General features: G+C 38.6%; 2 protein-coding genes across 2 annotated transcripts; both read left to right on the plus strand.

Annotated features, from left to right (window-relative positions):
• The first annotated feature begins 974 nt into the window (after positions 1-974).
• cplx4c (complexin 4c) lies at positions 975-4,541 on the plus strand. Its single transcript, XM_028428429.1, has 3 exons — positions 975-1,141; positions 3,895-3,982; positions 4,323-4,541. Exons 1-3 carry the CDS (start codon positions 975-977, stop codon positions 4,539-4,541), a joined length of 474 nt encoding a protein of 157 aa, XP_028284230.1.
• Positions 4,542-8,230: 3,689 nt separating this feature from the next.
• Positions 8,231-12,270, plus strand: LOC114450372 (retinal homeobox protein Rx2-like). Its single transcript, XM_028428428.1, has 3 exons — positions 8,231-8,513; positions 10,818-11,074; positions 11,833-12,270. Exons 1-3 carry the CDS (start codon positions 8,231-8,233, stop codon positions 12,268-12,270), a joined length of 978 nt encoding a protein of 325 aa, XP_028284229.1.
• The last annotated feature ends 371 nt before the right edge of the window (positions 12,271-12,641 follow it).

A 12,641-nucleotide genomic window follows, 5' to 3' on the forward strand; every position in this document is an offset into this window, starting at 1 on the left:
ATGTCAGACTTGACAGTTTGGCTTCAATCTGCAGGACGAGAGAATATCTGAAACAAATCCCTTGTAATTAGGTGAACTTAAGTCCTACATGGTTAATGTTCAGTTCTGTTGGTACAGACGTTTTAGGTCAAAGAGGTGTTAAGCCCACAGCGTCACTAAAATACTCTTAGGGAGGACCAGTACAGACACCAGAGCTGCTCAGGAAGATTTTAAGTATCTTACAGTTTCTTCAGTCCTCCCGAGTTTTCAAATCCACTGAGCTAAATGAAGTGTTTTCAGGTCAGGCTTAATAATCCACAAAAAAATCCTTAGTCTAGAATGAGGTTATGAGATTGAATATGAATATTAACATTTACTGGAATGGTACAGTGCATCTTATGCTCATTTAAACCACCATATATACATTTGCTGTTTATGCTTGATCGATCCAAATGGAATAAATAACATATTAATGGTAAAAATACTGAATGTTTGTATCTGCAGAACCACAAACTGTAAAATCTAGTAAAATAACTTGTAATACCTCAAATTCTTTTATGAAATATTAAATATGTGCTCCGTCACAGGAATAATTCATGATTTCAATGTAAAATCTAGTTTATTACTGCATCTCTAACGTCTATGAGAGTCATTAATGGCCTTCGGAGGACAGACAACAGTAGTGTCCTACTTCCTGCGGGGTCTATCCTAGTGCAACTTGTTGACAAGGTAAACACTCTCCATTGTCTGTAGGCTGTCAGTTATGAGCTAAGCTCTTTAGCGGTTTTACTCTAGCCACAAGTTATTGATACAGTGTAATCATCTTGGCCCACAACAGACAATAGGTTTGTTTGTTTGAGCAGCTCTTGTAAACATTTTCTTGATTTGAACACTAAGATTCAATTTTTAACATACTATTACCCTTCTTCCCTTCCATTAGATTCCCTGTCATAATTTTCCCCTTCTGCAGGACTGCACAAAAATTCATCAGGGCTATGGCATTCCTCATGAATCAAATGTTGGGTGATAAGTTGAAGAGTTTTACCGGAGGAGGTGGTGAAGAGAGCAGTAATGCAGCAGCAGGTGAAAAGGAAACGCCTGAGTCTAAAGGCATGTCCAGAGAAGAGTTTGAGGAGTACCAGAGGCAGCTGGTGGAAGAAAAGTGAGTAAGCAGAGATGCAAAAATTATATCTTTATATTGCCAGACTGACAATAACACCAAAAAAATGTGTGTGACTGCAGTAGCACAACATGTAAACTGAACATTTACTCCTGTTTATACACAGTCGTTCACAGTAAAGTGGACAAATACAAAAGTCTAAATGTTTTAATAAGTGTGGCTGTAAACACAATAGAAGTGAGTAAGTGAGAGTCATTCATTAAGAAGAAAACACAACCTGCATATCCATTAATCAGGGATTAGCAAGAGCGATTAGAAATACTTAAATCAGGCATCCACATCATGTTTGTCTGGGAGCCACAGAGGTAAAACACAAAAAAGACTCACAACAGGTAACTGTGGAGGAATGATACAGCAGAGATCTACAGCATCCTTTTAACTCCATGCTGAATGTGCATTCAGTTCCAAAAAGAGTTACTTCATGCTTTCTATGTGCATGATGTATCTAGTAACGTTTGGAATCTTAATACAGTTGCAGAGACAAGACAATAAATCACATGATTACATTTAAACATATTTAAAAGTGGTGTATTTGAAGACTACACTTGCTGGTCACGCTGCCATTTGGATGATGTTTACTTAGGTTGCTAGCTGAATGGTTATGCTGTTAGCACAGCAAGCTAACAGTGTGCAACCTTCTGGTATGTAAGCTCGCTCCCACTCAGTGAAGGATTGCAGATTTATGTTTTTCACCCTTCTCATGCAGCTGATATTGTTTTTAAGGGGTGAATAAAACTTTTTATTGTTGCTGATTTTCATTCTGTGGAAAATGGCTTCGGATCCTGGATCCCTCTGGATCAATAAAGTACCTATCTATCCATCTTTGGAAGCATTTTGTGAAATAATCCGAAGTACCCGTTAAATATATTACAATTATTCTGCAATTTGTCGTAAAGTATTTCTTAAAAATAACCTATAGTAAAAACACTGTATGTGCATGCATACACTAAAACTGCATAACTAAAAATGGTAAAATCTGACATTTGTTATCTTAGAGATTCACTGTGAAAGCAGTTCCACTTTCTGAAATAAATACATTCAACAGGCTACTTTAATTAGTTTAAGAGAATTAACAAAAAACATGTTAATCCTGCCTTAGCCTCAGGTGTACTGGGTCAGCTGATGGACTAGACTGTCCAATCTTTGACTTGTATTAAGTACGTGGGTGTGTATTAAGCACTTGGAACTACGCTTTTGTGTCTATGTGTGATGCATGTGTGACATCAACGGATGCAAGCAAGGCTTATAGGATAGCTTTAGGTTGGGGTTTATGTCCTCTTGGCTCAAATTAGCCAGAGAAGCAGATTAGGCTCTGTGTGTAGTAACTCGTCAGGGCTCGGTTTCAAGAAGCCACCATTAAACACATCTCCTAACCAGTGCGCTTTAAAACAATAATTATTTAATCACCTTACAATCTCAAGTAATGCTCAAGTGTTTGGTGTCATCAATTAAGTAAAAAGGTAAATGAAGTTAAGGTCTTACTGTATGTGAGTGAGAAACAGCAGCAGCCGCTACAAATCTGTCATTGAATCTAAGTGCCAGAGTGTGTTCAGTGAGAGCTTAACTCAATTTTACAGACAAATGAAAAAAATAAAATAAAACATACAAAAAAAACCTAGAAATAATCTGATCTATAATGTTATATACATTCTAGATAAAAGACTGAATCTGGATCTGAGTCACAGCCTTAGTAAATCCACACTGTAGAGCTTTGAAAACAGAAGATTAAACATTTAAGCGAGTTTGCCCTCTATGAGAAGGACAAAGTACAAAAACTGGGTCTTAGTGAACGCTGAGTTTGTCAATGTGTGGTAATGGCACAGCAGTATAGGAGAGAATGAGTAGAAGGAGTGCAACTCTGCTGAAGACATTAAGTAACTGCAGATTTGTGCCAAGCTGCAGCCCAAAGTGAAGCTAATCTTATTAAAGACGGGTCAGGACCCAAGCAGACCACCCTTAAAAAGACACAGGTCAAAGCTGGTGCAAACCCAACAGTTCTAAAATACTGGACATTATTACTTAGAGCGGTGGGCAGATTATGTAGTTTTCAATATTCCAGAGTCGTTTCTTTTCTGGTTTAGTTAACTAGACCCTAGAGTTTACTTCTATGCTCTCGGCGTGTTAGGAGTAGGGGTGGGAATTGATACGTTTTTATCAATATCAATGCCATTGTCAATTCTGCCTATCAATCCAATTCCTTATCAGTTCTCTTATCGATTCCTGAATAGTTCTAGTCTCTCTCTCTCTCTCTTTCTCTCTCACTCTCCAATGGTTTTAATGGTGTAGGCATCAATACGTTCAAGTGTTGGCACGAAGACAAAACCTAATGGGATCCACCCGGCACACACGGGCAAGAAAGTAGAGCAGTGTTAGTTGGTAATTAGATTAATAAGATAATGTTTCATAGAAGGAGCTCATTGACTCTGCTCGGTGTGAACTCTCCTTCCTTGCCAACAACAAATTACTGTAATGAGGTAATGGTACTGCTGATAAGACAATGATCTTTACGAAAAGCTTTACTTCAAGCCACCTGCTTCTCTGTCTGCCCTTTGACCTCTTAATAAGTTGTCCTTATGCTGGAAGCCATTGGGTTTACGGATGGCGATGCTGAAACGTGTTATATTGAAATAATAAAACGGTATTAAAATTATTTGTGCGTTAAATGTACTGCAAAAGCAAAGGTTTGGACATAATATTTACACTGGTCTCACATAAATTAAGCATATTTCTTTTAGGCTTCAGCGTGACAAGGACTTTGCCACAAAGAAGGCAGAGAGGGCAAATCTAAGAGTGGCTCTGAGAGACAAATACCGACTTCCAGATGTAAGGACTACTCATTTTAACACACATAATCCCACCTCTACATATGTATAGAAAACTGAGTCATTGCTGTATAACATTACTAGGTTTTTCATGTTTTAAAGCACTTCAAGTATATGAGAAAGCTTATAAGAGGTTATTTCAAGGCAGACATTTTGACATAAAATATGTAATAATATTAAGAATGGCTGCAATTAAATGTTATTTGTAACTAAGCTAAAAGGTGCTCCACAAAGAAAAGTATTAAACCACTCTTGAAAAGTCTAATGTCTGTTGCCAACAAAACATTTCTGTATTATATATTATTATTTAATCATTGGTCTGAGTGTGTTATCTATAACAGAGCGCTCAGGACAATGCAACAGTGGAGATGGCTGGAGATGACATTGACCTGCCAGAGGAACTTGCAAAAATGGTGGAAGAAGATGAGGAAGAAGAAGAGACCAATGATTCATTGCTCAATAAACTTCAAAACATGGATGTGGATACACTGAAAACTCAAGCACAGACCAAAATGACAGAGCTAAAACAGACCGCAGAGGAGAAGTGTACCCTCATGTGACTGTTAATCATTATTATATATACTGTACCAGGCCTTTTCTCTCCCCGTTCTGCTCAGTTCTGTTCTTTTCTTTATCTGACATTACTTGGAAATCTACTGCTTTGTCTGTGGAGAGCTTCTGTACATGGCATATTGTTTACTACAGTACTAATTAACATGTGACTGTTTTGTTTTGCCCTGTTAATAACATTATTAAAGACTCTTAAGCAATAAGGCTCAAACGTTTTTCTTTAAAAGGTTAAAGATGGTAAATTAGACCTTAAGTGAGACAAGCATTAACAATGGGAAGGTCCTAATCTGGATGAGCAGAGAGAGGGTTAACTCCTTGTCCATTATGACAAACTAAAGGATTAGAAGATAAAGAGCTGAAACTTCTAAAGTTTGCATTGTGTAATGCATGAGGTGTACATGCAGGTTAAATAAGTACATTTTGTACATGCATGTACAGCACAGCAGCCTGTTCTCAGGTGTGGTACATGGTACGTATGGTAGATTTTTGCACCTATAGGACACATACAGTGTAATCTAGGATTAAACCTTTGCACACTTTACGTGCCTGTCCCCTCGATGGTCACAGTCGGAGCTTCTTTGCCGACTTATAAATAACATTTACATTTTCTTTAGCCTTATTTCCTTCACCAAATTTTTTTTTAAATGGCAGAAATGGCCTTTTATTCTGCTATTTAATCTACTTTGAAAAATAAAGTTGATTATTCTACTGACTTTTTGCATATAGAACACCACATAGAACAACACTCACAAAGTAATTTTTTCCCCCATTTTAGCCTCTCAGCATTTAACCCTCCCTTTCCATCCTCTCCCTGTCATCCCCCTGCTGCTCACCATCCCCCTTTTCTCTTGTAAGCTGACGCAGCGCCTTCAAACATGAGCTGCTTTCTTCCTAATAGGATGACGCGGACTTAAATTGTCATCTGATAAAACTAAGGCGCTTGATAGCTGCGCTGCGCCCTCTTAACCAATTTGTACTCAATTAGGATAATGGGGAAACAAGCAATGAGGGACAGCTTTAATATATTAATGTGATAAAATGATTATCAGTTTCTTATGCTTACTAAAAGCATTTATGGCAAGCTTCATAGAAATATTAGCCAATAATGACATGAGAATTATTGATGATTCTCAGATCAGTATATTGAATGGATTAAATATCATCTGTGAGTATAGGTTTGTATATATGGTAAAGAAGATTTTATGACTTATTTAATAAGTGTGAAATTATCAAGAACAGGTGTAACAGGCTGCATAACAGCTAAAATAACAGAAAAGGGGCTACACTTCTGACTTTGAATGCTAGAAGAAGGTAGCACTGCACACCTTGTAGTCCTGACTTTCTTTGAAGCCACCATATGGTAGCAACCTGCTGCATGGCAAATCCCACTTAGGAGGGGGGCATATTTAAGTTCTTTATTTCATTCACAGGCAAAAGTAATGAGCTTTTCAGGCTCCGCTTTCTTGGAAAACAACCTGACAGTCAGAAACAGGGGTCACCAAAGCCACTTAAACTGCAGACATTTTGCAAGGTGCACTACAGCTTACAGCACTGGCAAAGTCAGTTTTGCCAGATGGTTTTGGACTTGTTGGCATAGAAAATTCCTCAGCTCCCAGATTCCAAGAAGAAGGTGAATCTTTTGCATGCATGCCAAAAGGCATTATAGAATAAACACTGACTTATAAGTTCACAGAAGGCTAGCATTATGAAGAACTCATACATATAAAAAAAAAATATGATAATGGTTAATATAGGAGGACCATTCTTAGAAGGAGGGAGTACAAGCATAATATAGATATAAAGATAGCTAATAAATAATACCTAATAAAATACCTAAATGTAAGTTTTTGCATAAAAACGACTTTTCCATGTTGGATTGTATGTTTGACATGCAAAGAACCCCTAAATATATCTTCGGGTGGGAGGAGTGAGGTCAGAGGAAATCTCTAGTGAAGTCTTTAGGCTCATTAAGGATGGGATTGATCTCTACAACACCTACTGTAGCTGCACCAGCTTTGGCTGTTCCAGCTGGCACAAGAGAAACTTGGAGGCCGCAGGATGAAACCCCACCAACTCATTTCCACTGTGTGCTATGAGCAACAACATTATCTACCCGCAACAGCGCTATTTATTTATTATAATATAAACAATGTAGTTTTGAGTCGTTCTGGGTCTTAAAGGAAAACTTTTGACAGGAGTAGCTTTAGTTGAACATTAGTTCCATTCACTAATTGGTTATGTTTGATAGTTAAATAAAGGACTTAAATATGCATTACCGGACAGTGAAATCATCAGTTGGTGGTGTAATATTTATAACTACCATATAATCAGACAATTTATCCACTCTGAGCCACACCTCCTTCATTTGTTTGTTTTCTTTTATTATTAAAAGCAGTGGTTCAAAACTTACGTGGCATCTTAAATGAAACTATTTTATGAATACAAAACGTTACAGTGTGTATCCATTCAAGTAAAAAGTCCATCTCTGTGTTGTTTCTCCCTTACACTGTCTGTAATGAAGGGATTAGTGAAAACTCTCAGTACAAGCCATTATCTTTCAGACAATAGATTTTTTGAAAGAAAGTTTTGTTGAGGCTTCATTAGCAATGGCCTCCCTCTGGGGTCTGAATGCAGGACACATTTGGAGCAATTACTTGACCAGAAAACAACTGTCAGTCATTCTTAAAGGGGCAGGATTCCAATTAATAAACCTCTTAAACCCTTTGGTTTTACTACCATTCCCCCACCAGCTTTGGTGTCTTATGCAGTTAAGGACAATTTTGTCCGTAGATCGGAAGACATTACATGCTCTCGTTGTACAGGACTACAGCAGCAGGTCCTTTGCTCAATTGTTTGCAGGGGATTTCAGGGACTTAACTGGGAGTTAACAAGTGCCTACAGTAAATGCTGTCATTTGTCTACTTATGGCCTACAGAGACACCATGTGCGCAGTGTAGCTTTGTGTCAGGAACTTGGATGAAGGTAAGATTTGTACTTCTTTACCCAATTATGTCAGCTATTGATGCATAGCTCCCCATAGTGATTGTTTGTATTCATCTAAATGATGGAAATATCGTCCGAGTGCAGTCTGTGTTTGTAATAAAAATGTGCCGAATTGGATCATAAGTAAAATGCAAATAGATGTAAAGTGTAAAGGCAAAACTGTATCAGCCATAAAGAGGAATGGGATTACATTTCCTTCATAAACTAAACTGATCAGAGCAAAACTGCTCACCAAGATGGTTAGGAATTCGTCCTATATTTTTAATGGTACAAAAATACCCTGTAGAACAACAGCAACGCAGCTTTTCTGAAAATAGATGGAGCACTTAGAAAAGACAATCACCCTTACTGTTTAAAATAACATACCTTGTATAGCTAAATGCAGGGACATGCCAAAAAGACATTACATTAACTACTGACAGCCCTTAAATTACCTTTTTACCAAAGTTATCCTTTTCTCTAAACTCTTTTTCAGATGTGAGTTTGTTCTGTTTTGGGGGAAACAACACATTCAGCCTCACTGACAGGATCCTCAAAGGATACATTCCTTACACTTCCCACAAATCTGCTCCATTGCATGTAAGGCAGAACACAGTACAACAACTACTTCACACTGTCTCACTTGGTAGACTTCTTTTTCTGACAAGGACAAGAAAAGGTGTCTTCAAAGGCTCGAATGCATTTGTCAATGGATACCCTGGGAATAGTGGATGATAGTTGCCTGGACAACTATGACATGGCAAAAGGAGCCGGGGCGAGTGGTGGAGGCAGGGTCCACAGTATTGATGTCATACTGGGATTCACTAAAGACCAAGACCCTTTACTCCATTCAGTGGGAGGAGATGACAGTCAAAAAGCCAATGGAGCAAACCCACAGGAGCCTGAAAAGCAGATACCACCAGACCACTATGGACACCTTCCAGAACTAGGTGACAGCTCTCAGCAGTCATCCTACCATGGTGAGTCTTTTCAAAAAGAAACAGTACTACCTGGCACAAAATGCAAATGTTTTTTTCTCTATTAATGAGCTTGTCAGAGACTCCCATCTATTTTATGACGCAACACTTTCACACAGTTTTGTACCAGTGGTCTTCATCAGAGCTCAATGCTAAGCAGCAGCTATCACAGTTTAGCTGATTGGTTGTCTGAAGCATGTAACTATAGCTTATATTCCAGCACTGATTGTAAATTTAGGTCTTCATCTATTCAAAGGACAACACATAGTACTTTACAGAATGTAGATTTACACTTTGATGTAGCAGGACCGGATTTTGTTATTTTGTCCTGTCAAACAGGGGACCGTTGTGTTTACTGGTTCCATTCCATTCAGGTGTTACAGAGCTTGGGTCTGGGCGTTGTGCATGCAAGATTACTGTCACACCTGATTGGATGGGTGCCAAGATTAATGCAATTAGTCATACCTGTGCTCTACTTGCCATAGCATTGGCATGTAGGTCCATTGAGCCAGACTTATTATGATTTGGTAACTTTAGAATACTGAGTAAAATTAAAATAATGTCCTTAGGACTAGAGCAGTGCATGTCTGATACCCTGGCAGAACTGGTTGAAATTAAGTGAAGTAAAAAAAGAGGAAATTATACTGCTAGTTGATGGCCCTTTAACCCAACATGAGTATAATATACTCTGTGATAGAAGCTTGACTTCTAAGCAACATGGCTATAGAAACATTTTAGTTGCATAAAGAGTTGTTTTGGTATAGTTCGTTACTTCTTTTTTTCAGATATTTATATTGTCCATCATGCTTAAATATGGCTGGCAACATAGAATATCTGTGTCCAACAGAGACAAAATAATGTTCAGCTTTTTCCCATGACAACAGAGCTACAAACTGTCAAGAGTACAGTAGCCAGAGCAGATAAAACGGATGAGCTATGGCAGAGACAACCTGTAGAGAAGGTTTTCACTTTTTCCAACAATCACTACTGACCTCAGCTTCTAGTTTCCAGAGAGACATACTGATGATCTGCTGCCACCATTTACAAGTTTAATAACCTAGTATAAGTCTTAGACAGGTCTTATAAAACTTAGGATCTATCTGCAAGAAAGTTCAGGTGAATTCATATTTTACTAATCATCACACAACTTTTTGATTTATGTATTTTGACCCATTTATTTTTCACTTGGTACTGGCCAGTGTGGATGTGGTTGACCTCATCTCACTCTTCTAATGCTGTAGCCTTAGATCAACCACAGCTGTCCCTAAACTCAAACACCCATTACCTATGTTGCCTAAAAGTATGATTAGTCAGCTCACGTTGCAGACACTTGCTCTACGTTCATTTCTTGGAAAACGTAATCTGGACTGTGACTGTTTACCTGGCACTGACAGAGGCCACCTAAAGCCCTTGTTAGATTAAAGGAGGCAGGGACTTGCAGGTTTAACTGGTGGCATCTGTTACTATGGGATTACAGCAGGGGAAGAATTCAGTGAAAGACATGATGTCATCTGGACTTGCCAACCCCCTGGGGTTCAAAACTCTTAATGACAAAAAAGGTCATTAGTCATTAAGCTGATTTATCATGACAAGAATTTCACTTTTTGATCAGCCGGTATGTTAAAAAGTTTACTATAATAATACATTTAATCTTGCACCTTATTTGGGTTACAGGTTTTAGTAAGAATAACACTCCTAAAAGAGTTTCCTGGGCCTTATTTCAACAGCTATCCTCACAAAAAGTGGACATCTAACTTTTAAAATGCTGTGTATAGTAGAGCATGTTCATTTAATAAGGGTCAATGTGATAATTCAGTGTGGAGGAGCAAAAAGGATTACTGACAGAGAAGCCAAGCAATTAACAAAAACAAATACAAACAAATACAACAAAAGTCTGCTCAAGTGTGTTCTATTATGAGAAAATATCACTGCCATAACAGCCTTCTTTGACAAGTAACTGAGGCAGTTACACTACACTTACTCTCTTCTATCTATGTGTTGACATATGATGAGGTTTACTAATCTACTGCTGCTTCAATCAACTAGATTGTGTCTGTGTAGAAATCACGCAACCGAAGATGAGGAAAATATGTATGAGGTCAAACAGGAGAAAGCAGACTGTTCAAACATTTTCAAAAGTATGTTCTTAGCATACAATATTTTTTATCTTCTTTTGTCAAAATCAGATATTTATACAGCTAGAAGCTATTATTTAGCAGCAGAGAAATGAGTTAAAATGTGTTGTTGAGACTGCAACTTTCTGACAAATAACATTTTCCTTTTTTTTTCTCTTTTCCTTAATATTAGAATCAGACCTTTTCTCTGGTGACAAATGTGATGGAGAAATGAGCAACATGCAGAAGGAAGTAGACATTGCTGAGGGGTCTCCAGAGACAACTAAGGAGGAAGAGCACACTAAAAAGAAACACAGAAGAAACCGTACCACCTTCACCACCTACCAGCTTCACGAGCTGGAGCGAGCCTTTGAGAAGTCCCACTACCCCGACGTCTACAGCCGTGAGGAGCTCGCAATGAAGGTTAACTTGCCTGAGGTTCGAGTTCAGGTAAGGACTTTAGGCATTATATGAAAATTGTTGACTTTTTTCATATCTGGACAACAAAATATCAATTCACAACATGAGGTTCAAATCTAGGCCTTACCTAGATGATTTTGCTTGTGTGCTCAGGGTAGTTACACGGATGAAAGGTCCAATACTGGTACATTTCTGACTGCAAGCTGCTAAAGCCCTAACGTGCAGTGAAGCACTCCGTAATATTTCTTCAGTTATATATATAGCTGATACAATTATACCCCTGAACAGCACCAAACATGTCTACTGTTAATGCAGCCAAACACCATCTTATTTCACGAGGCCTGATCTTTGTGTATCTACACACGTTGTTGCCGAACTGCATGATCTTTAAGGGCACCACAAAGCCTTTTTCCTGGCATGATTTCAATCCAGGTAAGTTTTGAACAGGGTGCCAGCAGAGACATCAATTCAATAGCAGGACCTGAAATAGAATTTTGTTTATTTTACTTTTTTGGATTTCTTTTTTAGGTTAAATTTGCTGGAGTCATTTGAAATCAATAACCTTGTACTTGCTTGTCCAGATATGTATAAAAAAGTATCTTCTATCTAAGTACTTAGTAGTTGAAAAGCTGCATGTCTGCAGAAACATTTTTCCATGTTTGCGGACTAGAACATTAAACCAATCACCTTGGTGTTGCCCACAGGACAACTCTTGTAAAATTACAATATACTACCATTCAGTGCTTTCCTGTCACTGCACCCCCTCACCTTAATCCATTTCTGCTCAGGTATGGTTCCAGAATCGAAGAGCAAAGTGGAGACGTCAAGAAAAGATGGACTCTAACACTATGAAGCTCCATGATTCCCCCATGCTATCCTTCAATCGCCCTCCAATGCCTCCAAGCGTTGGGCCAGTAGCCAACCCAATGCCACTAGATCCCTGGCTGACCTCACCTATTTCCAGTGCCACACCCATGCACACAATTCCAGGATTCATGGGTTCATCACAGGGCCTGCAGCCTGCCTATCCAAGCCACAGCTTCCTCAACACCCCGCCTGGCATGGTCCAAGGTATGCAGCCCATGGGCCCACCTCCATACCAGTGTCCACCCAGCTTCAATGATAAATACCCGATGGAGGACGACAGGAGTTCCAGCATTGCAGCACTCAGGATGAAGGCCAAAGAGCACATTCAGTCCATGGACAAGACCTGGCAGCACATGTGACCGAACATGGATGGATATTTGAGCTGCTTGTGAATGTTTACAAACTTTATGAAAACTTCATGACTGATGCACCAATGAAGAGAATACATAACACCAAAGACAGATATTTTATCAAATTCACAAATAAGAAACTTTTTATTTTAAATGAACTTCTTTGACCCCTAGAAATACTGCTGAATTTCTGGGGACCCTTTATTTTGTTCTAGCTGCAAATGTTTGGGGAAATGCTGACTTTATACAGCACAGTGACGCTAAGTAGAGCCACGTAGTCAGAGGTAGCAATGTTTTGTACTGAATTATTGTTTGACAACAAAGTTTGTTGACTTTTGTGGTGGTAATAAAACACTATACTGGCACTAACACCGTCTACA

Source organism: Parambassis ranga, chromosome 17 (genome assembly GCF_900634625.1).
Source record: "Parambassis ranga chromosome 17, fParRan2.1, whole genome shotgun sequence".
Taxonomy (NCBI): domain Eukaryota; kingdom Metazoa; phylum Chordata; class Actinopteri; family Ambassidae; genus Parambassis; species Parambassis ranga.

Coding starts and splice junctions, on each gene's coding strand:
- cplx4c (XM_028428429.1), top strand. CDS start 975: ATGGCATTCCTCATGAATCAAATGTTGGGTGATAAGTTGAAGAGTTTT. Junction 1,142..3,894: donor AGGCAGCTGGTGGAAGAAAA/GTGAGTAAGCAG, acceptor TATTTCTTTTAG/GCTTCAGCGTGACAAGGACT. Junction 3,983..4,322: donor ACAAATACCGACTTCCAGAT/GTAAGGACTACT, acceptor TATCTATAACAG/AGCGCTCAGGACAATGCAAC.
- LOC114450372 (XM_028428428.1), top strand. CDS start 8,231: ATGCATTTGTCAATGGATACCCTGGGAATAGTGGATGATAGTTGCCTG. Junction 8,514..10,817: donor TCAGCAGTCATCCTACCATG/GTGAGTCTTTTC, acceptor CCTTAATATTAG/AATCAGACCTTTTCTCTGGT. Junction 11,075..11,832: donor TGCCTGAGGTTCGAGTTCAG/GTAAGGACTTTA, acceptor ATTTCTGCTCAG/GTATGGTTCCAGAATCGAAG.